The sequence below is a fragment of the Boleophthalmus pectinirostris genome, unplaced genomic scaffold (assembly GCF_026225935.1).
Source record: "Boleophthalmus pectinirostris isolate CB_2022bp ecotype Guang Dong unplaced genomic scaffold, ASM2622593v1 HiC_scaffold_7, whole genome shotgun sequence".
NCBI classification, from domain to species: domain Eukaryota; kingdom Metazoa; phylum Chordata; class Actinopteri; order Gobiiformes; family Gobiidae; genus Boleophthalmus; species Boleophthalmus pectinirostris.
The window spans coordinates 18,698,076-18,725,767 of NW_026571473.1; the positions used below are offsets into that span (position 1 = coordinate 18,698,076).

Consider the following 27,692-nt stretch of genomic DNA (forward strand, 5'->3'; position numbering starts at 1 on the left):
GGGGCGGGTCCTGCTGCGTCCCCGTGTCTACTTGTGACCAATCAGAGCAGAGCGGTGGCCGTTGAAGTTTTGAATCGTCCCCTCCAAACAAACAGCGGCAGATGACAGCAGCAGCGCCAGTGTTTTTTAGTGCCGTTTTTTTTTACTTTTTGGGCGAGAAACAAACAAGATATCATTAATCTGGACTTTATTGTCGACTAAGTATGTCGAAAAAGCAAATATATTATTCTGATAAATATACCGATGACGATTTTGAGTACAGGTAAGAATAAAAATGACACAATTTGGTGCTAACAACTTGCTAACGTCTGCGAGTTTGGCATGTTGTTTTCGCTAGTCAAAATGATAACTTTATTTAACTCCAAATCCCCAAACGCAAAAGAAAATGTTCGTGTCAATTTGACTAACCACACTTGGTGATATGTGGAACATAAGCGAGGGGCTGTTATAAAAGGCTGTTATGCTAATAGCTGTTAGCTCTTTGGTAACTGACAAACTGTATCTCCCGCTTGGTTGCGGATCACACGAAGTTCACACGCGCTGCACGTAGTATTTTTAAACCGGTTTTATACCCAAAACTCCCACAGGCATGTGGTACTTCCAAAGCAGCTGGCGAAACTGGTGCCTACATCCCATCTGATGACAGAGGAGGAATGGAGGGGACTCGGAGTGCAGCAGAGCCCGGGCTGGATGCACTACATGGTACACAAGCCAGGTACGATTCCTCTTATTCACAGATAGGACACTATAGATGTGTTACAGTAAAAGAAAGAAGTCCTCTCCAATGGTGTTTGCCCTAAATTTCAACTGACAAACGAGTCTACTCAAGCAATAAATGGTTGCATCTGCCTTGCATAATGCATAGCTAAGCAGAAGTTTATTTGTTGAAGGTAATCCAAAGAAACACATCCAAGTGTCAAATAAAACACAGAGGGGGTTATGTGGCCAGGTTAATTTGCCATGAAAACTGTCATCTTGTATGTTTGTGTTTTCAGAGCCACACATACTGCTTTTTAGAAGACCCCTCCCCAAGGATTTAAAGGAATGAAGCTCCCGTATTTTACAGCCACTATCTCCTGGATTGTCATTGTCTTTGGACAGTTTACACACTACAGTCTATATCTTTTGTCCTAATTTATAGTGTTGCAATCCTCTAGTTTATTGATATTTCAGTCACCTCAGTTTTTATGAGGTAATGACAAACTTTATTTTACTGTTCTTCCAAATTGCTGATTGCAACTGATTGCAGTTAGTGAGTTGCTTTTAAAAATGCAATCATTTTGTTGTTATCAAAATGGTTTAAATGCATTGTTTTATTTTTTCTCAACCCCAGCATTTTTCAAGTATGTTTTAATGTTTTTTGTTGATATTTCTGTATATGTACATATATGCATTCATTTATTTTGTAGATATTTTGATCAGGGTCATGTAAGGCCTCTACTGAAAAAAAATAAATGTACTTTGTACATTAAAATTACTTGCTGTTTTCAATCAGGTAAATGTATGACGAGTGGTGTGATGAATTCAGAGTGCCTCATGCCTAAGGAGTATGCAGGAGCCCGGGCTTTGTGGACTGTCACAGTTTCTGGGTTATATGTTCCAGGACCTGGTTTCCTGGTGTGATCCTTTGGTAAAGTGTGACGCCCCAGAATAGAAAATGCTGGCTGACGAGGCAGGTAAACATTTGGATCTGTGCTGTTGTACCCACATGGTCCTGGGGTCTTTGCCAGGTCCACAGCTGGTCCTCCAGAGGGATAAGTTGCAGACATGGTATAACATGCGCTGGCTGGCTTGTTTGGAACTTGGGGGCCCATAAGTGGCGGTAGGCAGTACTTATTAGGGGCAGGTACTGCATCCACAGTGCGGTACAGTGTGCGAGAGCCCATGGTGTAGTGAGGGGGGCGGCGCTGAAGGTTACATGGTGGGACTTTTTCAGGGCTGTATGTGCCTGGGCCTGGGGTCTGCAGAAGGTCCTCTGTTATGTATAACATAATCATTTTGTAGTTTAATTATTATTATCAGTTGTAGTAACTGCAATAACAATCAAAATTTCACTTACTTTGGGCTTTCATTCTGCTGAACATTGAAAATGCAGGTGTTCCATCTTTCCCAAATCTAGTCATTTTGGCACTGATATGATACATGGGCCCAGGACTAGAGTCAACGGAGTACACTAAAAAAAAAGAAAAAAACAATCACTTTAATGTGACTATAAGTTTGAGATAATTGGGGCTATATCTCCCCCTGCTGTTGAAAAGTTGACATTACAATGTGAAAGTCTTGATGCATGTAATGTTCATATATTAGATATTAATAACTGGTTAGCTTACTATTGCTACTCATTCGACCATGGAAGGAATATGCTGGACTTGTTGGTTTCGTAAAGTCATGACCAATAAATCCAATGGTGGGAGGAAGCCCATAATGACCAGGCCCTGGTCCTACAAATTAAATAAATTACACCTTAATAGACTTCACAAAAGCATGCATTAAGACCATTTATTAAGACAAAATTCCTACCTTTTTCTTTTCCTGCAATTGGTGGATAATTCTTCTCCATCTCTAGAGCACCTTTTATCTTATTACAAACTTGAATTTTTGTGTAGTCATTCAATATTTTCTCTGGGTTGCTGCATTGTAAGTCGACAGTTCAATACTGACAGTAGTGACCAGTGTATATATCCCTAATTCTTCCAAAATCCATCCAAATGCCAGCTGCCCCGTTTTTATCCAGACTCTCCAGTGCCTGTCACTGATGAGTGAATGGCCCGTCCACCACAGAGCTGCATGTAAAGGCGCACTCAGCTGCTTCCAAAGAACAATGTCATCACTCGGATTCACTCTCATGTAATGCTAGCTCCCCCACAGTAAAGCCATGAAACCAAGATCCCCCTCTGCCAGCTTTCTCTTTTCACTCTTTCTGCTCATTGCAGTGTGGAGAAGCAATATCACTCTTCAACCATGCATTAAGTTACCAGGGAGACTAATGCAGACAGTTAGGTATTGACCTTTTGATAAAGACTCAGTTTAGTTAGATGTTCTAGTGCTAGCACACACATTTTTAACAATAATGCCAGGACTTCTTCAGCTATTAAATTTAGTCAGTTAAATAGTAAGTTACTTTCTACACTGATTTTGCTGATTTAAGGGTGCACCACGTCTCTTTCCTGGTAGAAGTTCCACCACCTGCTGGTCTTCATGGAGGTGTTATTGATTAGCCTGGTTTCACAGTGCAGAATAAAGCTTGTATAACTCCTCTGGGAAAAGCAGTTGATGCCACCGGGCCAGGTTAGTGGTCAAATCTGTGGAGAGGAGACCCCACTCACAGAAAGAATGCATGTTTTCACATTATGTTTCTAGCAATAAAACACCTATAATTGAATAAAATTAAGATTAGTTCAATACCATACTGTGGAACATTCCAGACAAACCAAGAACGTCTCCATGGAGACCAGCAGACAACAGAAAAGTTACACCTTTAATTGGTGAAAATAGAGACTGATGTTTATTTTCCATATTTCGTGAATGCTATTAATATCACATAGATGCCGGGTCAGTCCCAGTTCAGCACATGTGAAGCAGACACGGCCTCCTTTTTTATCTTGAGTTGTTGATGTGTTTCATGAATTGCAGCTGAAACACACTTCTGGAAGTGAGAGCACACACACTCTCTCAGATGTTGTTACACTATTTTCAGGTCTCTTTGATCTGCTCTAATGCAAATGATGATTTGTACTGGCAATTTATGAGCCTGCTCTGCCAGGGGCCACAGTTGAGCTGAGATGGATGACAAGTGACATGAGCAGAAAAACAAACATTAAACTTTAACAGAGGCGAACCCACTCACAGCCGCTGCTTTGGTAACCGGAATCTGTTGTTAGCAGTGAACAAACACAACACAGCACACACGTCCAATGGTTTGAGATGTATTTGCCTATACACGTTTTATGTCTCTCCCTAAAACACGGTAGGGGTCAGAGAGAAGCATGTATCAAAGCACATGGCCTTATTAAGAAACATGCTTATTACACTGGCAGTGGCTGACAGGAAACTATCTCCAGACATAACTTGCCTTAGAAAGGAAATGGAGCCACACAGCATTCATAAACAACTGCAGTATGCCCCCCTTTCTCTCTGCGTTGCTCTGATATGGTACTAAACCTTGGCTAGACAAATAATATTCAGAAATGTACACTTTTTACTTTTTATTGTTATTTGATTAAAGGCACATTAAAAGGGCTGCAGTTTTCAAATTTTGGAACATTTACACAAATTAAAAACTTCATTCTTGATTGACGACAATTGCTTTCGAATTCAAAATACAATAGCTTATAGTCTGTACAACATGTGTTCCATCTGTACATTCTGGAGAAGGTCCAGTCTTTGCCTGTCTGGGGGCTGCACAATGTATAGCAGAAATGTTTTTTTGAAATGTAACAAGTGTAACCTTTGCAGTACTTAATGGATTAAAAAGTAATATCAACAAAGATATTTTGTGTATATTTATATCTAATATTGTGCAGCCCAAAACACTTCAGCTTATGATCCTGTAAAGCATATGGTTAGCATATGTCTATGTCCAGCAGGATACCAGCACAAGAATTTTATCAGCATTTCATCAACTGGGTTAAAGCTTGCTATGTAAGAAAAACATCTTTGACACAATAGGAAGTGAAGCAGCAATAAGGTAGCAGAGTAAAAAAGAACAGATGAGTTCTGGCAAAATGTAACACAGATTTAAAACTACAAATAAATACCATCAAAAATATTACAAAATATTTTGTTTTTAGTGTAATTACAAATATAAATACTTGATTCCTCTAGTGATTATAAGGCAGGACAATTGAGAGAATACTTGTTGCACTGAAGTCTGGAGGAGTCTAATTTCAATATACAAGTAAATCATTCACACTTCTCACATACACTTTCACACCAAGAACCTTCTCCAGACTCTGGCCTCTCAGTCAGATGGACCCTCACTGTGTCTCTGGTCTTTTATCCATTTGCATATTCACAAATAATGTACAATTTGAAGGTGAGCTCAGACAGTTTTTTCTGCAGAAAAAAAGAAATCAACATTTATATTTACAATTCAACAATTCTACAAAAGATATTGACAAAATGATTATTGTACCATCGCTCTGGACTGGTTCTTGTGTCTGGTGTTGGTAGCTGAATATCTGTAGGAATCTTGGAATCCATCCCTGCTTCAACAGGAAGATAAAGCTGATCTCCTGTATCAACATCAGCAAGAAATGGCTCGGAGTCCGTGTCATACTCATAGGAATAATAGGAGACTTCTGCTATCGATACCTGATCTTCCTCACCTGGATATGAGATTACAGACATTAGACAATTCAACAGTGGTAATTTAAAAAAGGAAGGGAAAGGAGTTTGATATTTAGTCAATCTGACAAACTACTAGACTTGAGTGGGATAATGTTGAGCATAATAAACACATTAACATGTTATATTATCCTGACCACTGCAAACCAGCAGTAGCAATACTTTAATGAGGCAGCAGGGGGCCCTCTGTTACTAGAATCTTGAAATTCCATGACGTGATGATAAATAACTCTTCAGTTTTATTATAGGCAAGTTTGGGTTAACAGCTGTATCATACCCTTGAGTCTCCATACTTTATCTGCTCAAACCCACTCATGTATATTTTGCATATAAATGGTGAAACTACATTTTATGTCGTCCTCTTTTACAAGTTAGCTAATAGACAAGTCCCTGCATGGAAACTAATTCCTGTGCTTTACTTTGTAGTGAAGAGTGACAGTTTTTTGGCTGATCCTGTCTTCAACTATTACACTCTCTGTGCACTTTATCAGGTATGCCGTCCACATTCTGCTCTAATGGTTTACAAAGAACTTGAAATGAAATGAATGCATTAAGCTTATCTCATTGCAGCTTGGTACATGTGAGCGCAGATCTGCCTGTGTAAGCATGCATTGTGAGCAGGTGTGTGCATACACTTCTATATGATTTTGCACAAGTAAATGTGATTGGATAACAGCATTCCTGAGGTGAGTGTGAAGCTTTTGTATTAAAGGAGACTGAGAGCAGCTTTGTGAACTGCAGCTACCAGGGGCTGCAGGCATGAGGCAAGTCAGTGCAGGTCGAACAACTTTATACACACAGCAGTCATTAATAGGCCACCCTTTATCTTGTTCTATGCTCATGTGTGCTTCACACACCCACAGACTGAATGAGAGCTGTGCTGTTGTGCAGCAAATGTAAAAGCCATGTCTACTGCAGATATTTCAATAGCTCCAGGTTTGAAAATTAACGCTGACTGAGACTTCTTTCCAATGCAGATCCATGATGTGGGTGGAGTGGTATGTGCATCTTTTCCCTTTTCATTCTCTGCTCTTGATGTCATGCTCTCTCCACCTGTCTTTGGCTGATACTTCGCTGACCTTCACCTTTTAACTGCCCTCACTCGCTCTTTCATCTGTTGGTGCTTTTCTTCTTACCTCAGTGATCTCACCCTTTACCACAATAACAAACATAAATGTTAAAACCACACATTCTGTACTTCAGCTTTTCCATCAGAGCACAAAGGTTTGGAGAAACTAGTCTAGAATCGGCGAGTGTATGAAAATGTGATAGAGTAGCAGTTAAATCTACCTGTGTGTACTGGCACAGAGGGCTGCTCTGTTTGCTGATTTGCCACTGGTGTCTGGTCCTCAACTGTGGTCACCACTAAGAAACACATGAAAACATAAACATATAGTTAGTCACATGATCAACAGATCATGTTTGTCCTCAGTCGTTTACAAACAAATGAGACAAGACACACAATAAATAAATAAATAAATAAAATGATCAAGTTGATAATTCCAAAGCATTTGGCACATTCCCAGGTCTAATCCCGCCATAGTTTTGTCTATGTCTTTTCCCAATCTGCTTCAGAACATGAAGGCTCCTTTGTTGTTGGGCTGTGCGTCGGAAAGGAATGTGACAAAGATTTCAAAGGACTGGACAAAAGCACTCTCTCATTTGGTGAGCCCTGTAATACAGCATGGAGCAAGCAAGGGTGCAGGGGCCACTGCGGGCGGACTAAACCAAAAACAAAAAAAAGTCATCCAATAATCAACAGAACACCTGAACAGCTGTGTAAAGTCAAGTCATTCTGTCTGGTGGTAAAAGCACAGATACACAGTCATGAGTTGTGTTATGTGTGAGCACTTACTGTGTGAACATAGGGACATTGGAACCTGCTTGATTTGAGTACTATTTCGACAAGCAAAAACATCCATTTGGCACTGGTTCTGGTAAAGCTGCCCGTCTGACCCACAGACTGGCTCTCCATCATAACCGCAGTCTCTGTAGCAAGTGCAGCGCTCAAACTGTTCTTCCTCCATACACCCAAACACATTATTACAATGGTTCCCTTGTACAAAGCCTATAACAATTAATATAATGAATATTTATTCTGTTTATTAATCTACTGGATCATACGTACTTAAGACATTTACAAATAAACACACCTATCCACTGGTTGGTTGAACTCTCTACCTCATTACAAGTTGGACCATCACACAGCTCCCGAGCCAATGGGCTGCTCTCGCTCACGTTGTAAAAGCGTGTCGCCTCAAATGCTGCACAAGAGCAGTACAGAAAACATGTTTACACATCCACTCACCAAAAGTAGGCCATACAAATAAAACCACTTCAATTTCATAAGGAGTAACTTCATAAATCACAAAAACTTGGCTCAGTAACTACTAAAGAGAATATTTATCAGAGGCACACCTGGTTCATAGTAGTCATAGATCTTGACCGGTACGGGTGCTGTCTTGCCCACAATGTATTCCCTGACAGCTTGAAAGCCCACACACGTAATGCACTGACTAGGGATCTGAAAGGTATGTTTTGAACACATGAAACTTGTTTTTTTCAATTATGATGAATCCAAAAATATAACAGAGAAAGTAAAACTTTAAAATCTTACCTCATCAAAATAAAAAAATACTTTTCTCCCACTCAGCTCATACCGTTTTAAGCCCACTCTCTTGTCTGTCAGCAGCTGAAAATATAGAAACTCAGAAGTTGGTTTTGCCTTCTAATACAGAATTAGTGATTGATCGTTTTTGCCATTTTCATTGTATTTCCTTGCATTTATATTAAACTTTGCATGGTGGCCACCGTAAACAAACTGCTCTCCCATTACATGAGTTAAAATAAGGACACAAAAATAAGTCAGGATAGAGCCCTTAATTAGTGTGAATATGAATGTACTTTTTGCACTTGCATGAATGAGAGATGTCACAATACAGTCCATTTCAGCATGAGGATAGTCTTTGCCAGTGGAGGAAATTGAAATAACTCATAGGAGACAGAATCTCTAATAAACATTATTCACCAACTAATTATTCACAACTAAATCACCAGTGAAAGCATAAAGTATAAGGCAGGAGGGGAGCCTGCCACCATAAATTGAGGAATGTAAGTGGCAGTCCGGCAAGCAGCAGTAAAACTCAAAGGGAGGCCAAAGGGGTGTAAACTGAGCTTGTCAGCCACAAGAGCCCAGGTCAGCTTCAGCTGACACACACCAGCAGTGTGCTGGCTTTAACATCTCCCCAGGTACGACCAGCTGTTTTACAGGAGCAGCCTCCTTTAAGTAATGAGGGCATTTGTCTGTGGTTCACTTTGGGAGATGACCTGTATCAAGAGAAATTGCCTTCATCCCCAATTCTGTTTACTTCATGGATTAAATATGAATTAACTGTCCCATTTAACTACACTTTCTGCAGAAAGTAAGGAATTGATTAGATTAGAACTTTCTTATTTTTTCATACATACAAACTTAACAAAAAAGGGATTGTTAGTGTTTAAAACCGTTAAAATTGAAGTGCATACCCTCTCCAGACTTTCCACATCTGCTCTGAAGCCTGATAACATAGGAACCTCTATGACGGCCATGTTGGATGAACCTGAATGGAGCCACCTAAGACCAGAACCAACCTGTTATAATAGTTTGTGAAGTATGTGTGGTTCATCTTCTCAGAAAATGGACATTACCTTGCACAAACCTCCAAAGAGACATGGAGGTCCATTTTGTCCTGATGTGCTGCTGGGTCATCATCCTCCACAGGAGCTCTGCGTTTGCGGTTGAGTTCAGAGCGGTTGTCAGCACGACTCCGGGGGCGCGGGTTATTGTGACGGACAGATGGTGGAGGGACCTGGAGATGTCTTTCCTGAGCCTCCTTTAGGTCCACCTTCAGATAGAAGGCTGGCTTTGATGCTGGGTCTGGGAGATTGTAAGACACATCTATCTGTGTAAACACAGAAAACTCAAAATGATCTTCAACAACCAAAGCATTCATTAAGTCAACTGACATAGCAATTATTTATTTTAGTCTGTTGTAAGTGTCTCACATTAATTCCATGAACTGTGATGAACATCTGACATCCCCAATGATGGCAACAGTGCTCACAAATATAATTCTCTGACTAGTGTTTGTTAGGGTGCCGAAGTATATAAACACAAATGTTTTAAAATGGTTATTCAGATTAATGAATGTACTACATAATTTAAATGCTAATATAAATATAATGGTTCCGGGTACCTCATGTTGTATCACGAAGAAAAGAAAACCTCCCTTATTTTTGTGCTCTTTCATTTAGGAGACTTTTTTGTCAAATACAATTAAATAAGTATTTCTGGCACTTATGGTTTTGATGTAAAAAGCCAGTACATGCAAGGCACTGTAGATCCGTAATATCAACACACAGAAGCAGAACTTTCTGATGTTGGTGCGTTTGTATTTCATTATAGTCCAGGTGCTGCTAGCCTGAGGGCTTTAGGGTGAAGCACACAATTTGGTATGGAGAGAGGAGGGAGAGAGAAAGTAAAGATAGGAAGAGGTAAGAAATTTTTTACCAATAAGAAACTATGACACTTCTGCTAGTGCTATATGTCAGGACAAAGCACTGGCTTATGTTCATTAACTTACTGTTCTGGCCAATATGAACAAATAATATGCAAACAATATAATGCAGTTAGTTGTAGATAATAGAGACCATGATCAGTTACCAGTTGACACAGGTATTGACTCTACAATACCTGCATAAGACAGCACCCTTCTCCTTTGGCACTCACAAATAGACCAGTAGGGATGCTAGGGATCTGGAACAAAGCAGATATAAAATCAGGGAGGGCAAAACATGCTAAGTGAGTAATTTATCAAGTGAATAAGAGCAGTGAGCTGTGGCAGCACCATTTGTGCATCTAAACCTGCAACTCTGTCTCAATTGAGCTGTTTCATATAAAGCTTTTCACTGACCAAGATAGCTGCTGCAATGTTATGTCCTAATGTGCCAAGACCATCTTTTCATATACATTTTTTTTTAAAGTTCTACAATAGTATTTACCTTGGCACTTTGAAGTAGTTTCTTGTTGTCTCTGTTAAGTTCAAATGTCTCTTGGAAGTCAAGGTTGGTTGAGGCTAAAGAGATGGTGAGATTGACCCCTCCGACGTAAGACAGTATTGCATACTCTGATAACGACTGCAGAGCCACACATGTGTCCTATCAAATCATTTTAGAAGAAAACTATATTTTATAACATGGAACTGAATGAATCATTAATAATTATTGTTAATAAGTTAATTCCACCTGTGTGGAGGAAAAACCACCCAAGGCATTTCTCTGTTTAGAAAGCCATTTAACCACAGGCAAAGCAGAGGCTACATCTCCCAGCAGAGTGTATGTAAGAAGACCATAGGCTGTCATCTCCACCTCTGCAGACACCACTGAGGAAGAGGAGTATTAAGCTGTTAGTCATAGGAAAATAACCATTTACTATAAAACATTTTAGGCACTTTGAAATACCTGATTGGGAAAGGCCATCATTAAAGCCCATGAATGTGTCCTCATCTGTCATAGTGCTGCCAGTCAAACTCCAGTGGGTCAGTCCATCTGAAAAAACAAAACAAACAAACAATAAACTAAACTGTGCATGTAAATATATGAAACTAATTAACAGTGGAAGTGCAGATCCACCTGATTCTCTGTATTACTTAGTGAAGTTGCGAGTACCTTGTGTGATGGCCATGTGGTTGAGACGGCGCAGAGCCAAAGGGGCATATGGACTGCGTAACAGTGCTAGGGCATATGCAGACAGGGCTGTGGTATAAGGATCATCAGCAGAGTAAATGTTGCTCTCCAGGAAATCCTTGGCTTTAGTCACTGCAACCTTCTCTTCCTGGAAAGATGTGTCATTTTAGTGCACATGAATTCAAACCAAAGGTAGTATAGTGTTTATAGCTTTATGTTGGCACTGATTTGTGCAATTACTGCCTTATAAAGTTGGCAGCTTTAATGGTACATGCCCTTCTTGGTACACTCATCATTTATCTTGGACCAGTAAACAACGCACTAGCTTGTGATCTTTTGTGGCGGAATTAGACACCATTGAATTATGCCATAACATACTCTATATTTGTTTGGAGCTTTGTCTTGTCACTAGTTGTACTATAACATGTGTAATAATTCTGGTGCACTGTCCATACTCAAGATTTAAGAAATGTATTTGCCATGTATACACACAGAAAGGTCCATACACATTGGGGATCTTGTGCAGGCCTCTTGGGTTCAAATAAGAAAAAGTCTGAAAAGCCATGAAGTTTAAAAACATACATATTCTATACATCATTCAGGCTGTGGTTTAAAATTAGCAATGAGACACTAATAATACATGTAATAAATATTAAATATTACACACGGTCATAAGGTAATCAGTGACTTTCCTTTTGCCATCAGTCTCACAGTCTCTTTTTGTAGTTATGATCATGAAATTAATGAAATGTTCTTTGTACACGTACCTCTGTTGTTATTCCTGTCTCCAAGAGAGCTGCCACCACATATGCTGTAAGTGATATCTTTCCATGGATACCTCCCTGTGGTAAATCATATATGTTTGATAAAATGGCCAGAAGTTAGTAAGTAAATAATCACAATAATGACATTTGTGCAATTATTCACAAGGGTATCTTCTGCTTTGACAAAATGAACACATGAAACTTGCCTGGAGATCTTTGTTAAGGATGCGGCCCATGGCAGGAAAGGAGCCGTCTTCATGCTGATGCTTGATAAGCCATGACTTAGCCGAACGGAGCTCTTCAGGGTCAATGAAAATAAAACTCCGGGACTGAGCAAATGACTTCAAAACAAAGGCAGTTAACCTGGAGAAATGTCAGACTGTAAACAACCATGAAAATACCAATATGTTCAAAAAGGTAATGGAGGAACAATCATAAAGTTCCTAGGGGGAAACGGCTAAGTCAAAAAAAATTTAACTAGAACAACAAACCCTGTTAGTGACCAATTACCAAAATTACCTTCAGTATCATAATGACAATAAGGCATTATATTAGGGCCAGTGACATAGGAGAGCAGGTATGCTACTCCATTAAAACATGTTACTCAATGGAAATTAAGAAATAAACAAGGGGGTCATGTTCTCCTTTCCCAATACAACTGTGAGCAGTGAGCACCAGGGGAGGTGAGGAAGAAAAAACAACTCTTCTCTCATAAAACTGAAGCATACATTTTTTTCTGACTAGAATCTGGAGGCCTATACAGCTGAAGCCCTGCTAGAAAATGTTATAATCTGTGGAAATACATTTTCATGGTTTGAGATATTGAACTAAAAACATAGATATCAAACAATGTAAATAGTTATTTTAAAGTATACTTATGTTGTGATCTGGGAAGTTGCAGAAAATTTGAGGCCCTGGGTACATACCATCTAAGTCTTGTTCTAGGGTGTTGTATTTCATTTGTATAGTACTGTTCATGGTGAAGGGTCTGTCTAGCCAGACAAGTAAAGGCGCAGCAGGTTACCAGTGTATATACTGTATTTAGGGGTTTGAGATGATGAAACTGAGTGATGGCCTAGTCCAACGAGATTCATTTGGTCTTCCAATCATTTGTTATTAGGTTCTTTTTTCAGACCAAGAGTTTCATTCTGGTTTATAATCATATGGGCATGCTTCCATATTTTCAATTGCCTCTTTAATCCAGGGATCATGTTTGTTGTCCTCTGTCCCAATGATGTTTGCTACGTTCCAGTCCATAATGTGGTTCTCTCTTTTACAGTGGTCAGACATGGCCGATTTGAGTTGTTCCTGTTCTGCTGTTTTGTTGCTCGTGTGCATGCCTTCACGGTTTCCTTCTCGCATTCTGTATGGTTTCGGTGTGTTGATATTGTGTTTTTTGTCCCTCTGCACTTTTTCTGTTATGTCCCTTATGTAATGTAATATAATGTAATGTTACCATGCCTGTGCTCTTTTTTCAGTTTTATTTTTGTTTTTCTGGTTCTGTTTTTTTTTTTCTCTCTCTCTGACCTGTTGTTTTCCTTTGTTTATTGCCCATTTTGGGTATTGGCATTGCTTCAGTGTGTTGTGGATGTGTCTGTCTACTTCCTGTTTGTCTTGTGCATCTATTATAAAGTTGGTTCTGTCAAATAATGTTCTTACGACGGAGAGTTTGTAGGCTGTAAGAGGTTTTGGTCAGTGTGGGTTGATTTTCTAGGTATTTTTAATTTCATATTGTCATCTTCCCTGTGCATGATGTTCATGTCCAGAAAATGTATTGTACTATTTGCTTCTTCTTCATGTGTGAAATGGATGTTTCCACTGCTGTCTATTGTGTTTAGGTGGTTTGCTAGCTCCTGTGTGTGTCCCTTACTGATTTTTTCTAGTATGTCGTCTGAGTATCTTTTCCACATAATGAGTCCACATTCTATTGGTGCTGTGTTTATGGCCTTCTCCTCCAGGTCCTCCGTGAAGAACCCTCTCATAATGGTGGATAAGGGGTACCCCATGGCAAAGCCCTCCTTCTGTCTGTATATTACTCTTTTTACTCTCACACACCTGGGATACTGTCCTGAAGAAGTTGGACTGCAGATAGCGCTGTCATTAGCCTCCACCAGAAGGAAGACAGCGCCAAAACCTGTTTAAATCAGCTGACCGGACACGTCACAGCAACAACACGTGACCACTCTGAGGAAGACTGCAGGGAGCAGTCAAAACAGGCATGAACACAAACTCTTGGTCTGAAAAAAGAACCTAATAACTTTAGTGATGGCCTGTTCTTCTATGAGGTAAGGTACATGTTATTGTCCTTTCAATGCCACTGGGGCAACCTGTCAGGAGCATGTGGTACCTCAGTACAGTGCCCACAAATCCATTTTCAGATCTTGAGTTAGGCTTAGTCAGGACTACATTAGCTGGAGAATTGTGCAATTGAGTATGTTTTGGGTCTGTGGAGTAAACAGAGTACCTGGAGGAAACCCATCCAGACACTAGCCACATGCAAACTCAAAACATAAAGGCCTGGGTGACCTAGAAGTCAAACCTGGACCCTCTTTGCTGTGAGTGCAGCCCCAGTGCTGCCAAGTGCTTAAAGTGAAAATTTGAGTAGGCTTAAATGGTTTTGTGTGACGGTGGCTCAGTGGACCAAGTTCTGTTGTTGTGTCCTTAGTCTAGGCACTTCAACAGCATTGCTAGTATGAAAGTGGTCAGGAAAGGTAGGTGAATGTTTAGCATAGTACATAACCAAAAAATAACCAGGTAAAGGTGGCGTCCTCCAGCTAGTTCCTAGATGCTGCATTTTGGCACCTTCTCTTTCTGACTGGTTGCCCCAGTGGCACTGAAGGATAGGTTAAATGTAGAGTCCCTATGGGGACAATAAAGTGTACCTTTACTTAACTTGATCTTTTGATCTCTGGTATTCAGCCCCCCCAACTCACAAACTCTGTTAAAACTGTCAGATCAGGCTCAAATGCCATGCCAGCCTCAACATGTAGGTCAAAGAATGAAGAGTGAATGTACAGCCCAACTTTCAGTGGTTACACAGAAGACCCCAGTCTATGATCAGTTTATGATCTCTGGTGACTTTTTTCCCAAATCACAGCTGCACCAAAGCCACCTCCTGCTTGGTTCTTGCTGATATTTCTTTATGAATAGCTTTTTCCTATGACTTATGTTATCAGAGTTTACAATATATAATATATAATGAAGAAGGGCCAAAATTCAATGGACAATGCTACCACGACGAGTGAGTTTTCATGTCTCCGGCTCATACTGATAAATAAGAAACTTCTCCTGAGTTAGACATCCAGAGTCTTCTGCATCTCACCTTGAATTATTTCCCCAACATATCCCTAAACATAAAGCATTACTAATAACTCTAATTTGCAAAGAGGAACTGAATAACCTTAAATGTTTTTGATTCATTAGGTGCTAAAAGATTGGATAGAGCAAGCAATAAAAAATCAAAATTATTATTGCCAGGTTGTATCTGTTTTGTAATAATTTCATTATATCCTAATGATTTCCAGAGTGGCATATTTTATAGGCTGTAGAAAAACACTGAATCAGGCATTTAAGTGGGCATTAACTTGTGGCTAAACTTGTGAACATTGAAACCAATGCCTAACGTTCGCTTGTTTTGAGTGCAATTAATTAATGAAGTGTATTGCTGCAGGTTTATAGAAGGTTCACCATCTGTGTTGACCACAGCGCACTGTTGCCCTGGCCTTCAAATGCAACTACAAAACACAGCTAGTTACATCCTCACAAGCTCTAAATTTAAATGGTTTAATAGAACTTTGTTCAAGAGTGTTCAGGCAACAAAAGGAATGGACATATTTTTTTTACAAATGAATAACTATTGGAATAAAATTATCTAGTGTTTTTGTTTTCTCAGTGCCCATGTGATACACCTAATAGTTTATAAATGAGATGAGGTCTTCCAGCTCAATATGGGCAGCTACAACACAGCACATTATTTGCACAGGTACACTCCAGCGACTTACCACATGCTGCCAGAAGAATCTCTTTCTCCAAAGGCACTGTACGATCCATCCTGACGTTTGTAGGTCAGCTGTCGCTGGTAGCCTGAAAAAGTAAAATATGTAAGAAGTAGTGAAATCAAGACATCCAGCTTAACAGAGTTATTTCAACTATTTGAACTCACAATATTCACAAAATCCATTCAACAAATGTTTAAGTGTGATATAATCTCTAGGATGTTCTTCAATTACAATATACAATGCATTATTATTCAAAGGAAAGTACATGACATAATGCAAATATCAGTGCTATGAGTTCACTACCTTGCAGGAGGTAATCAGTAGCTTCACTTTCAACATCCAAGCTGAGCTGCCGTGTTTTCTGTAGATACTTGAGGACAAAAACATTGGGAGCAAAGTGGATCATGTTCTGCTCACCACATCCAAATGGCAACCGCAACAGCTTATCCAGGTTATTCAAAGTTGGTCCCATGACATCCCCTATGTACAAAACATGTCTGTTGTATTTCTTAAAACAATAAGAAGGTATAATAAATATCACATTTACACACAAACCAATCATAAAGGCTGTGGCTCTCTCAGATCCAGGGACCACGTTGTGTGGAACACCAAGAGTGAAAGCTTCATTGTGGTTCTCCTCTGAGTCCTCCTTTTTCCATATCTTAAACTCTCCAACTGAACCCCAACCTGTTGAGAAGCCAATGTGACGCACCTAGATAAAAGATCAAATGATACTTATAAAATTGACAAAAAAATATATAATTTTAAAGAAACATACAAACCTGTCCCGCACCATGACCAGCCCAGTAGAGAATTACTGAGTCATTAGATGGCTGCAAACCATGGCCAACCTAACAAAACCAAATACAGTATATTAACATTATGTTGATTTCCATAATTTTGATTATGTTCTAATCTGGGCTAGATAATGAGTTTTACAAATTTCAATTGCACTGTACTATTTTCAACCAATGTTATAAGTAAAGTTACCATTTAAACAAAAGTTAGACTTTACTTTGAAGTCATCTAAAAGCTCTTAAGTCATAGATGCCAAAACACCATGGTCGCGGGAAGATAAATGAATCCTATTAGAGTCTAGTAGTGGACCAAGTGGAGCTCTTATAATTGCTCCCTTTGGTGAATGATGCGCAGCTAATGTTGGGGCCTGTAACTGGTGTGCCAATCGCTGACTGCCATGCAAGCACCAGGTCATTGATCAGAGAGTCCACAGTGACAGCAGCCTGTTAAGCGTGACCTTAGAGAATGGCATGCCAGTAAAAGAGGCGCCAGTTCTCCTAACGCAAACACACACCATGTGCTCACATAGTATCCTGTCAACGAGACCGCCATGACTCAAACTAAACTTGCTGTTTATTACATTTTTCACGATGAAGCCTGTTATGGTATAACTTCTATTTCTGAGTCCAGATGTTAGGGAGGTATGATAGGACCAATACTATTGAGGGATAAAGACAGTAATTTAGAAGTTCCTACCTGTACAATTCCCCCTTTCCAGCTGATCCAAAAACTCCGAAATTCATCCCAGGACAGGATGCTTGGAGTTGCAACACTACTGACAGGGTCACCCATTTTGCCAATAGAAATCCAGGATCGAGTGTTTTGTCTGCCTCCAAGCACAATCTCTACCATCTCTGCACTGTCATGGGGACTGGGCGAAAGGGCAAAGTGTGCATCATTGTGAGTCTTCACAGCCACCTGGAAGTGGTTCATGCGGGCTGGTTTTTTTACATACTGATACTCATACTTATTTGGGGTTGAAATGTGGATTCTCTCTGAGAAAACAAATAAATCTCATAAACAATAATCAGAATTGTAAAATAGGAAATAGTGTATTTACACAGACCATTTGGGCAAAAAAATACACTGTAAGTATATTCCCTGGGAAGGCCCTCTGGCTACAAGAGAAAGAAAATACAATTAGAATAGTTTTCACCAAAACACCATATTTACTAGTATATATGACTAATAAACATACCTCCACCAAAACAGTTCTCCGCACAAAGTCCATGCCGACAGGGCTCCTCCTCTCATCCACATCATTGCTTGTCCTGCTTGACAGGAATCCATCTGAACAGCAGCTTGCTTCACTGTATGCAATGGCACGAGCTTTTGAGGAAAATGCATCATTATTAGTAGCTTTCATTTCATTTGCATTGTGAAGCTGTACTGGATGCTGAGTGTCAATTCTGTTATAATGTCTATACAATTATGCTTTATGTGGATGGCAAAGCAACTTCTTCACCAGTTCAAAGTCATCAGCTGCAATATTTCATGGGACAATGAGTCCATTTAAAGTACTTTTAGTTCTGTTGGTGAGAAGCACATTGGAAATGTGGCCAAGTGCCAGCGGCAACTCTTTACTACTGAGAGGGAAGTGCAGGGGTCCACTAAATGTGGAGAGGGGCCATGGGGGGCCCATTGACCAGCAATGACCTGATACTCATCAACATGCCACTAAGTGTGACAGTAGACCTACCCGCACTCCTCTGCAGTCAGCAGCTTTGTTCTCACATGTATTGGGGATGTGTTTGTGCCTCTATTTGTGACTCCTGATGGGTCACTAGATCACACACAGTTAATGTTTAGCCACCAGTGCTATCTTAATTTACCAGCTGGTCTGCTAATGTGTTTATTTGAGTACCTGTGATGTTGGCAGTCCCCAGTTCAGTAAAAGATAATACGATGGATGTTGGTGCAGCCTCTCCTGGAGCTACACATTTCTTTCTTGTCAGATGGTGCTTTCCTGGGTGGCCCACAAACTTGATGCCTTTTGGAACAGAGATTTTAACATGGACCTGTAAAAGAGATAATAAGTAAAGACGCTTGTGGTAATTAATATACCACATCAAGAAAAAACTAACATTGTCAATTATTACCTCAGAGCAGGTTGGAAGATAGCTGTACACAGTAAGAGGAACTTTAGTCTGCTCTCCTCGTATGAGGCTGTATGGCAATGTAAAATCAACAAAAAAGGATTTGAAGACACGTAGTTCTGTCCTCTTGGCTAAGCCCAGGCCACTTCCTTCAGATAGACTGACGGCGTCTGTTACCCATGTGGTGATGGAATCAGGCACATCTAATTGGAGTTCAGTGTGCCCGCTCTCAGAGCTGACCAGAGACACATGTGGGAAATAAACAGGCTTTGTTAGGAAGTGAGGTAAAAAGAATTAAACATCAGTCAGTAATTTTATTTAGCACAGGCAATAAAACTTCATAATACAGAATGCTAGCACAGATTTATGCAATACATTGCAAAATATTTTTATATTAGCAACACCTGTGTCAACAACAACACCTGCAGCAGCTTCAAAAACACATCAAAGAAGATACTATGAGGGGCAGTTATATGCTGAACTCCATTTCCTTGAATTATACAAGCTGAGATCATATCTGGCAACACATATTCAGAGTTGGTACTGGCAAAGCCTAACAGACCTACAGTTCAAACAACAAATTTACACTCTTTCTTTGGATCAAATTGACCAAATAAATATTTAAAGGTTGAGGGAAACAGGAAGCTTTAAACTTTACAGGAAATTAGGCAGAGTTGAAAACCCATCCAAAAACATCAGGCATGTGAAAAAAGGGCTGGTTTAAACTGGCTCATAATCAATGTGGAAATCTGCTGACAAAGAACAAGGGCAGCCAGGCTAAGATGATTCCTTTTAAGATTAAAAAACAAAACAAAAACAAAAACAAACAAAAAACTGTGCATAAAAAATTTTTGAATACAGAAAATTGTAAACGCAGTGCAACATTACACAGTAAAAACATAACAAATATGTGTAAATACCTAATATTGACGCAGTGCCATACCCATGTTTCAGGGAAAAATGTCCGTTTTCGTTTCTCTGCTCTGAAACAAAGCAAAGAGATACACTGAAGCTACACACATAACCAGTGCAATATAGTGAGTGCACAGCTTAGTTATATTGTGTACATCAGTGCCATTGTTCTACAAACACATAAATGACCTTGTTATAAAAATTGTAAACTCCCAGATTAAGCTGTCAATTAAGTATATCACTTCCTTTTTTAATACTGCACAAAATAAAGCTCATTCAAGGGTCATTTAATACAAACAAAATACTCCCTTAATAATATATATGTTCTGTATCATTTTAGTGCAAGTTCCCAGGCTAACTCAAACTATTACATACTTCCAATATCACAAAGTCTTATCATGGATACACACCCAATGTTCCCCATAAAAAGATTAACGTGTAAACAACTTAATATGACTCCACCAAAGAAAGAAATTGTTTAAATGTATTGAAATTTCCGTATTATTTCAATGACCTGCAGAGCAGCTCTTTACCTTGCTGGAGAACGTGCATGTGTGGCTGCAACAATTGCTGAGGTGTGAGGTTGAAAAGCAGGCACGGCCTCATCTGTATAAATGCCTCCGCTTTGTCTATGGTTTAAACTCACCATGTCTGTCATCACAACCAGCCCAGCTTCCTGTGTTTAATACACAGACACTATGATTATTATTTTATTGCTGTTCCATAAATAAAAGCTCAGAGTAAGTCTTCTTACTGTAAAAGCAAAGCGGGCATCTTTAGTGATGTCCCAGTGCCAGGGGAATACAGATGAGCGCCTGCGTCTCTTTGAAGACAGCCCAGGCCACCAGAAATGCCCATCATCTTTAGGTACACCAAAGGCATCAGACAAATCAAAGTCTGCCAGCTCCTGAAACACCTGCACACAAGAAAAAAACTTGTTTAGATATATTCAAAAGTAGTGCATGCATCATTAACAAAGTCTTCTTCAAACCAGATGGAAAATATTCTGGTAAATTTGTGTATTCACTTTTGTGTTTGCTTTTATTTGACAATTGCAGACATTTATCTTCCAGTTAAGCAAGTAGTTTTGTACTAACTTTGTCGGTTGTCATCTGGAAGCCAGGCTTTATCAGATACATGCTCTTATCCACAGTGGCCACACAAACACAGGAGCCCTTCTGTCCATGGATACGCATGGTCACAGGCTCCCCTGGCATAGACTCATTTGTTGACAGAGAGACAGAGACCTGTTACAAAAACACACAAAATAATGAATTCATTAATATATTAATATATTTTATTCAACTAATTAACTTCTTGTGCCTGATGTTTTGGCAATGAATCTTTCTTAATATTAGCATAGCACTAATTATTATACATTCACAGAGATGTGTCACGACATTGAGACTAGATCCATATTATTTATTTTATTGGATTAAAAAAAAAAAAAGAGGGCTGAGAGTAAACTGTAAACTTTCTCAAATTGTGTGTTGGTCTATTCCACTGGCCTCCTTTCACCGCTATATAATCTATCATTGTAATGTCAGTCTGTCACAACCCAAACGCCTGTAGCCCTGGAGCTCTCTGCCTTGTCCTGCCCTCGCCCCCTCCTCCACACAACACACAAACACACATGCTCTAATGGCATACCAGGGAGCTGTAAATACTTCAGGGAGTTAACTCCTAATGCAACCAGGAACTGGGGAGCTCTCCCAGGCCAACACAGCTGTTTGTTTACATGTATTACACAGTAGATGGAGTTGGTGCATGAGCACTCTGGCAACAATCCAACATTTATATAGTAAATGCATAATAACACTTTGTTATATTTTTGAAAACCCACAGAATTCAAATACTAAACTTGGACCCATTTGGTCACTTAAAGATGACTAACAGTAAATTGTGTTAATACTGCAAGAGCTACAGTTGCTTCAGATTTTCCTGCCCAGAATCTTTTTTCTCAAAATGTATTGTAATGTATTGCAGTCTTGAAAAGTAAATTTTGTTGAATAGAAGATTGGAAGATTTGCCCTGTAACAGTTAATTGCTGTTTAGGATAAACAGCTGTCCACATTACATCATCAAGTAAATTATATAATGTCAAAACCAACCTGATTCTGAAAGCTGGGCTGGACTGGGATCTGCAGGCTGTCAGTTACACCCTCCCCATTTTCCCTTACGTAGTAGACCAGCAGCCGGCTCAGAGGAGCCATGCTGTGTCTCACAAGGAAACGTAGATAAGACACACAGCTGTCAATCTCTGCCTGAGATCCAGAGCCTGCAACACAGCCACAGGAGTTAGAGGTGACATTTCTCTTTAAAATATTAAACATAACACATAAACTTAATATCTATGAAAGACAGGTTATTCAGTGCAGTATAACAGCATATGAGAAAAAACACTAACCAGATGATGAAGGGGTGGTATGGATGTTTTTGTCAAAAGTGACCGTGGCTCTTTTCCCTCGATGAAAGGCAGTCACATTGGCCAACTGTTGCCCTGAAAGAACAATGTTTCCCCTGGAGGCAACCTCATAGTGAAGGGTAAAGTTGCAGGGACATGTAGACTTGATTGCCAGTTCTGCTTCATGGCCAATCTAAAGATGGACAGGCAGTTATTAAATCACTGGATGAAAGCAATTGACTCTTAAAACACCTAACATTTACCATAAGGGGGGCACTGGGGCTTTGGATCTGTATATGACACCTGCTAGGTGAGTACCAGCTGCTAATGGAAAGATAGCTGGGCAGGTACTGATCTCCCACTGTCTTGTCATCAATGGATGTCACCTTTGTCTATACAAAGAAAAACAGTGTAAAAAAAAAAAAAAAAAAAAAAAAAAGGTGTGGTTTGGACTTTTCAGTGTGAACAGTGCACACTGACCTCTAGCCACACATACTGAGCTGCAGCAGGAATGGAGGGGATCTCGAAGGTAGCCAGTCCACCCTTTGAGATCAGCTCAGTCGTGTACACATTGTCTTTTGGTGTCAGTTCAGCCTTCACACGCACTTTCACTCCATCAGCCGGACTCCCATCAGGATATGTCACCTCAAGCTACAAGACATAAATATGCAAAATAAGCAAGTAACCAAAAGCCCAAGTGACAACTATCAGATAACTATAGCTGTTTCCTACCTTTCCTTTGTAGGGAAGACCAGGCTTAAATTGTTTCCTTGTGTCCTTGGAGTACTTGATGTCTATAAGCTGCTTGTGAACAGGTGTTGAATCATCAAACGTGGTTTGTTTGGTTCCATCTACACTGACTACAGTCGCCCAAATGCTGACAGAGCCTCTGAAGTGCTCTGCCACATCCAGTGGCATCATGTCCCTCACACAGAGGCTGAAATTGGCAGATCCTTTGATCTGAAATAAAGCAAAGTACATAAGTAAAGAGCCATCACTGTACAATGTATACATGTACTCTTAGTTTACATTTAAACTAACCTCCATGATTTTAATGACTGGGTGACCCATTTCATGGCGATAGTACCCTACTCCATTCACAGTCATATTAACAGTTAACTTCCCTGTCACTGGCTTTCCAAAAGTATACCTGTAAAATTGTGCAAAACAGTGCAATAAATAACTAGAAGTACAATTTATATATATATATATATATATATATATATATATATATATATATATATATATATATATATATATATATATATACATACACAGAGAGAGAGAGAGAAAGAGAGAGAGAGAGAGACGGAGAAATATGAGTTATGTACCTGGCTCTCACCGTGGCCTGCTCACATGATTTCAGGTCATGAATGTAGCGAGGTGGATCAATAACCAATTCAAATTTGGGTATGACTGTTAGAAAGAACAATGAATCACACATTATGTATTAAAAATATTGCTAGACTAGGTAATTACACAATTGGGTTTTTTTACATGACAATAATATTTATAAATTCAAATGTCTTACCATATTTCTGCACCTCAAATGATTTGTTGTAGGTGTGACCCTGCACTTCCACAAAGATAAACCACTCTCCAAACACAGGCTGGTCAGACAGAGGAAAACTCATGTTTACCACTCCTAAAAGAGAAAAGAGCCCACACATTTCATTAAAAACTGCTGAGGTAGAAAATGCACTATTACAGCTAAGAGCAGCTTACCACAGCAAACAGATTGAAGATTTTTCCACTGGACAATCCTCGAGCCTTTTGGATCCTAAAAGACCCAACATTTGTCTAAAATATCAGATCCTAACTTCAGTAGATTTTTGCCACAAATAACTTCATCACTTCTTTATACCACATATTTATTAATTCTGAGTTAATACAATACAATGTAGGATGTTGTTCACAGACAATGGCAATAAATGTGATTCTGAAAAATTATTTTGCATAAACAGTGTTAGGGACAGTTTGAAAAGAGGGGGAAGATTTCTTTGATGTTGTTTGTTCTTGCACTACTCCATCCTGTTATCTACGTGCACCACCATAACTTCTGCTCTATAATCTCTAACTACACTAGGAATAAAATTGCTAGTGTCCTATCCAAACCATTGGCTTTGCAAAGCATGGGTGGTCCCCCAACCTCTACTCACCAAAACATAGGCCTCAACCTGCAAAACAAGAGAGACAGAGATACATTAAACACTTGGGTTGCTGGGATAAGTTTATTCCTTGTGTTAACCCCACTTTATCCAACAATCATCCATCTGTTGAGAGCGCACTGCCATTTAGCAGGAGTAGAGCTTTATAGAAGTAACCATCAATAAAGCGTGTGTCTGGACACTTGCTGTGTAAGTTCAGAGCTACTGCTCACATTGCACAGGAAATAACTTGAGATTGACTGCTGTAAAATGCAATTGTACATTTCCCCACTCAAATGAGGTACACTTTAATGCAGTTAATATATATATAAAAAAAGAAAAAGTTATTATCATTTAAAATGTGTTTTGTCACCTTCTCATTCACAGGTCTCAGGTCAGGGTTGATCACGTAGGCGTTGATGAACACTAAAGGGGAAAAAAGGAATAAAAGTTGAATACGGTGTTAAACTCCTTCAAGACTGATTTATGAATTTATGCAAATACAATTTTCAAAATAAATTTGTTATAGTCAGTATGGTAGAAGTATTCACACCTTTATGTTTGGGTTTGTAGATTGGCTTGTCGGTCTGAATAAAGACAGCTGTGCCCTTGCTGTCCACAGTGACAGTGGTGTAGTTATGAAAGATGTAGCCTCCTGCAGTGAGGTGACGGTTCCCCCACACTTTCAGATGGGCCTGGCCTCTCAGTCCAGAGGGAACCTATGGCAAGTAAACACACATACAAAAGTATAAACAAAACTAAATCTAGGTCAAGTTAGGCAGACAGGTAACTGACTGAAGTTACCTTGTGTGTAATTTTGGTTTATACTACATTCACTATGGAGTAAACAAAAGATGACACAATACGAAGCAGAAATGAAACACAAAAAGCATAGCTCTTTATAGATGACAGTATGTTAAGAGAATGAGGGTGTGGTTCACAGTGAGGGTCGCAAGTTGGAAACACATAGACACTGGAAGAAGCAAGTCCTGCATGCTACATTGATCTCTCTCTGACTGTGGAGGCGGTACATGCACGTCAACAGCTGTGGCATATTGAGCGGAGACAGATGTAGCATCACAATAATGTTAGTATGGCTTTGCGTTTCGCCATGTGGAATGTGCAAAACAGAAAAGATGTCACTCACACTAAGGTGCAGCTGGCATGATTAAACTGTGTCATGCATTTCTATTGGGCAGTGTTGGTAAAGGACAATAACATAGATTTGAACTGACCTTTAGATTGATGGTACCTTTGTCTACAGAAACAGGGGACAAATACATCAATTATTTGAGAAAGGGTTTGCTCAAAGAGATGCTTAAAGTTGCTTAAATGTTACTAATAATAATCTGCATTCTATCTGATTTTGTTGTAATGAGGCAAAACATCCCAAAGTTAGGTGAAGCCTTTTTTTTTTTTTTTTAACTTTTAAGATAATTAGACAAAGGTTATTCTCACCAAGCACTGAGGAATGACCGTGGGCGACCACCTGACCCTTTACTGACAACTGCACTTGGACTCGTGTCTCTGCTTTTGCATTGAAGATCGTCACACTTACGGACTCCTCTGTGCCTGCCCGGAACAAGGATGGGGCAGCAACCAAGTAACCCCTGAGAACAAGGGGACGAAGAGATACATAAAGATTGGACACAGTGAAAAATCAGGTTGTAAGCTTTATTTTGTCTTAAATTAACAGCACTACACCCGGATATGTGTTCAGTGATTACAGACTCTAATGTTTATGTTTTGTTGGGTTGGCATTTGAAAAAATAATTAGATAATAATGACATTCCACACTTTATTTGTGGAAAACAAAGATTATCATGGGGTCAGGGTGAAAAGGTCCCACTTTGGAGCTTATTATGAATCATTTTAGGAATGAAATATCATGATAATACAAACAATTCCCACACATTTGTTCAGTGACAACTCAAACCTATGATGAAATGTGGCATAAGAAATATCACATAACACATCAGTGGTATTTGAATTCCTAGGAAGGCAAATAAGGCTATTATGAACTTAAATGATGATCAGACAAATTAGAGGTGAACAAAGCAATGAAAAAAACTCTTTTGCATGCCTGGGAAAGAGATCAGGTGGTTGGCATTACGGCAATACAGCATTACAGCCAGGGGCAACTGAAAAGATCCTGAGAGAAAGTCGTGAGAAAATCCCCTGCAAAATAAGGCTTGAGGAAAAGCAAGATAATAAGAGGAAATTGAGTGTGTGTGTTTGATCTGCTGAGATGAGCCTGTATTGGCTGGTGAATACCATTGCACTGCAAACTGTTATCAATAGGTTGTAAAGTGAATAGCAATGATTTGCGTCATCCACCGTAATAGTAGAGCTCCGGACAGCTACAACTAAGGTAAAGTTATGAGAGAACATTTCTCCTTCTTCATTCAGCTCTTTTTGATCTGCATCAGTCCCAGAATGGGCAGCACCACTACCATTATTTATTGTAATAGCTTAAGCAAAATATATAGCCTTCAACATTAAACACACAGTAGACTGGTGTAATAGCCCCAAAATGCATAACAACAATAAGAAATGAAAAAATCTGAATGATATAAGGCATTATCACACCATTGTGCATATATTACAAATTTCTGTCTTCAAGCTGAATCAAATCAACATTGGCGCTATCTAAGTAGAGCACACCACATCCAAAGCGTCCCATGCTACTTTGTGTACTTACTGTCTTTCTTGCGCATAACTTCTGCTGCAGATGAACAAAGTCCATAAAACACTCAGCAAAGACCAGTTCAACATGTTGGTCACATTAACGATGATACGGCTGGATCTGTGTAACCTCTCAGAAGACTTTAATCTTCAAGTGTAGGCTATCTACAGTCCACTCAGTCTGTCCATTGGGGCTGACTCGAGCGCTATAAGTGCATAGCTTCTCTTAGAAACAAACATCAGCTGTTTAACCATCCCACTTCGTCAAATCCACTTCCAAGTAAATCGCTTTTTTCTTTAGAGCCACAGTAGATTATACGGGCAGTCCTCTCCCATGTGCCTTCACCCGCCCCGGTTCTGTTCGATCATATTTCACCAATACTTATTATAAGCGTCCTCCCACTTCAGCTTCTAAAAATGCTCAAATATTGAAAATGCCTTAAGTCTCCTCTGCAATCCTCACTCGCTGTGTTACTTTTGGAAACGTCTTTCAAGTTGCTCGTACTTCTTCCGCTGTGAGCGGAGGTGTGCGCTCCATTCACTTGGACTACTCTCTGGACTGCGCAAAGCGCGACCAAAACCAGCAGAACTGCTCTAAACCTGTAACTCAGATTAGGTTACTTAGAAATTCTACATCTTGTAAACTACATTTCCTAACGCAATCATTGACACTGCATATTTTATTTTCCAAAGAGCTCCAAGATAAAAGGAAGCCTTCAATTAAAGTTTTAGGCTTTCCTTCGTTCAAGTGGCGTGTCATAAACAAGTACTGCCACCAAGTGGGCAATCATATGAAATACAGATGTTCAATTTAAACA

General features: G+C 39.5%; 3 protein-coding genes across 4 annotated transcripts; 1 reads left to right on the forward strand and 2 right to left on the reverse strand.

Annotated features, from left to right (window-relative positions):
* The first annotated feature begins 180 nt into the window (after nt 1–180).
* Nucleotides 181–4,226, forward strand: cks2 (CDC28 protein kinase regulatory subunit 2). The gene is made up of 3 exons (XM_020933225.2): nt 181–262; nt 588–715; nt 996–4,226. Exons 1-3 carry the CDS (start codon nt 204–206, stop codon nt 1,046–1,048), a joined length of 240 nt encoding a protein of 79 aa, XP_020788884.1. The 5' UTR covers nt 181–203; the 3' UTR covers nt 1,049–4,226.
* Nucleotides 1,488–2,560, reverse strand: odf3l2b (outer dense fiber of sperm tails 3-like 2b). The gene is given in 3 exon segments (XM_055164787.1): nt 1,488–2,173; nt 2,331–2,441; nt 2,521–2,560. Coding segments are annotated over 3 exon segments (837 nt in total).
* Nucleotides 4,217–27,606, reverse strand: cpamd8 (C3 and PZP like alpha-2-macroglobulin domain containing 8). Of its 2 annotated transcripts, XM_055164642.1 has the most exons (44): nt 26,891–27,606; nt 25,648–25,799; nt 25,425–25,447; nt 24,743–24,908; nt 24,563–24,615; nt 24,202–24,219; nt 23,768–23,822; nt 23,574–23,687; nt 23,374–23,458; nt 23,084–23,192; nt 22,775–23,002; nt 22,523–22,693; nt 22,306–22,434; nt 22,046–22,235; nt 21,750–21,916; nt 20,736–20,885; nt 20,393–20,554; nt 20,172–20,314; nt 19,647–19,709; nt 18,730–18,961; nt 18,495–18,648; nt 17,829–17,959; nt 17,697–17,748; nt 17,327–17,625; nt 16,615–16,683; nt 16,388–16,544; nt 16,136–16,312; nt 15,836–15,917; nt 12,041–12,197; nt 11,838–11,912; nt 11,053–11,218; nt 10,846–10,932; nt 10,630–10,766; nt 10,387–10,542; nt 10,079–10,141; nt 9,034–9,287; nt 8,872–8,959; nt 7,964–8,038; nt 7,765–7,870; nt 7,500–7,610; nt 7,202–7,414; nt 6,637–6,711; nt 5,135–5,327; nt 4,217–5,055 (listed from the first exon to the last, which is right to left on the reverse strand). In XM_055164642.1, coding segments are annotated over exons 1-44 (5,562 nt in total). In that variant the 5' UTR covers nt 26,965–27,606; the 3' UTR covers nt 4,217–5,054. The 2 variants fall into 2 exon arrangements, with proteins under 2 accessions (XP_055020617.1, XP_055020618.1); XM_055164643.1 differs by lacking the exons at nt 7,202–7,414; nt 7,500–7,610.
* Between the last annotated feature and the right edge of the window lie 86 nt (nt 27,607–27,692).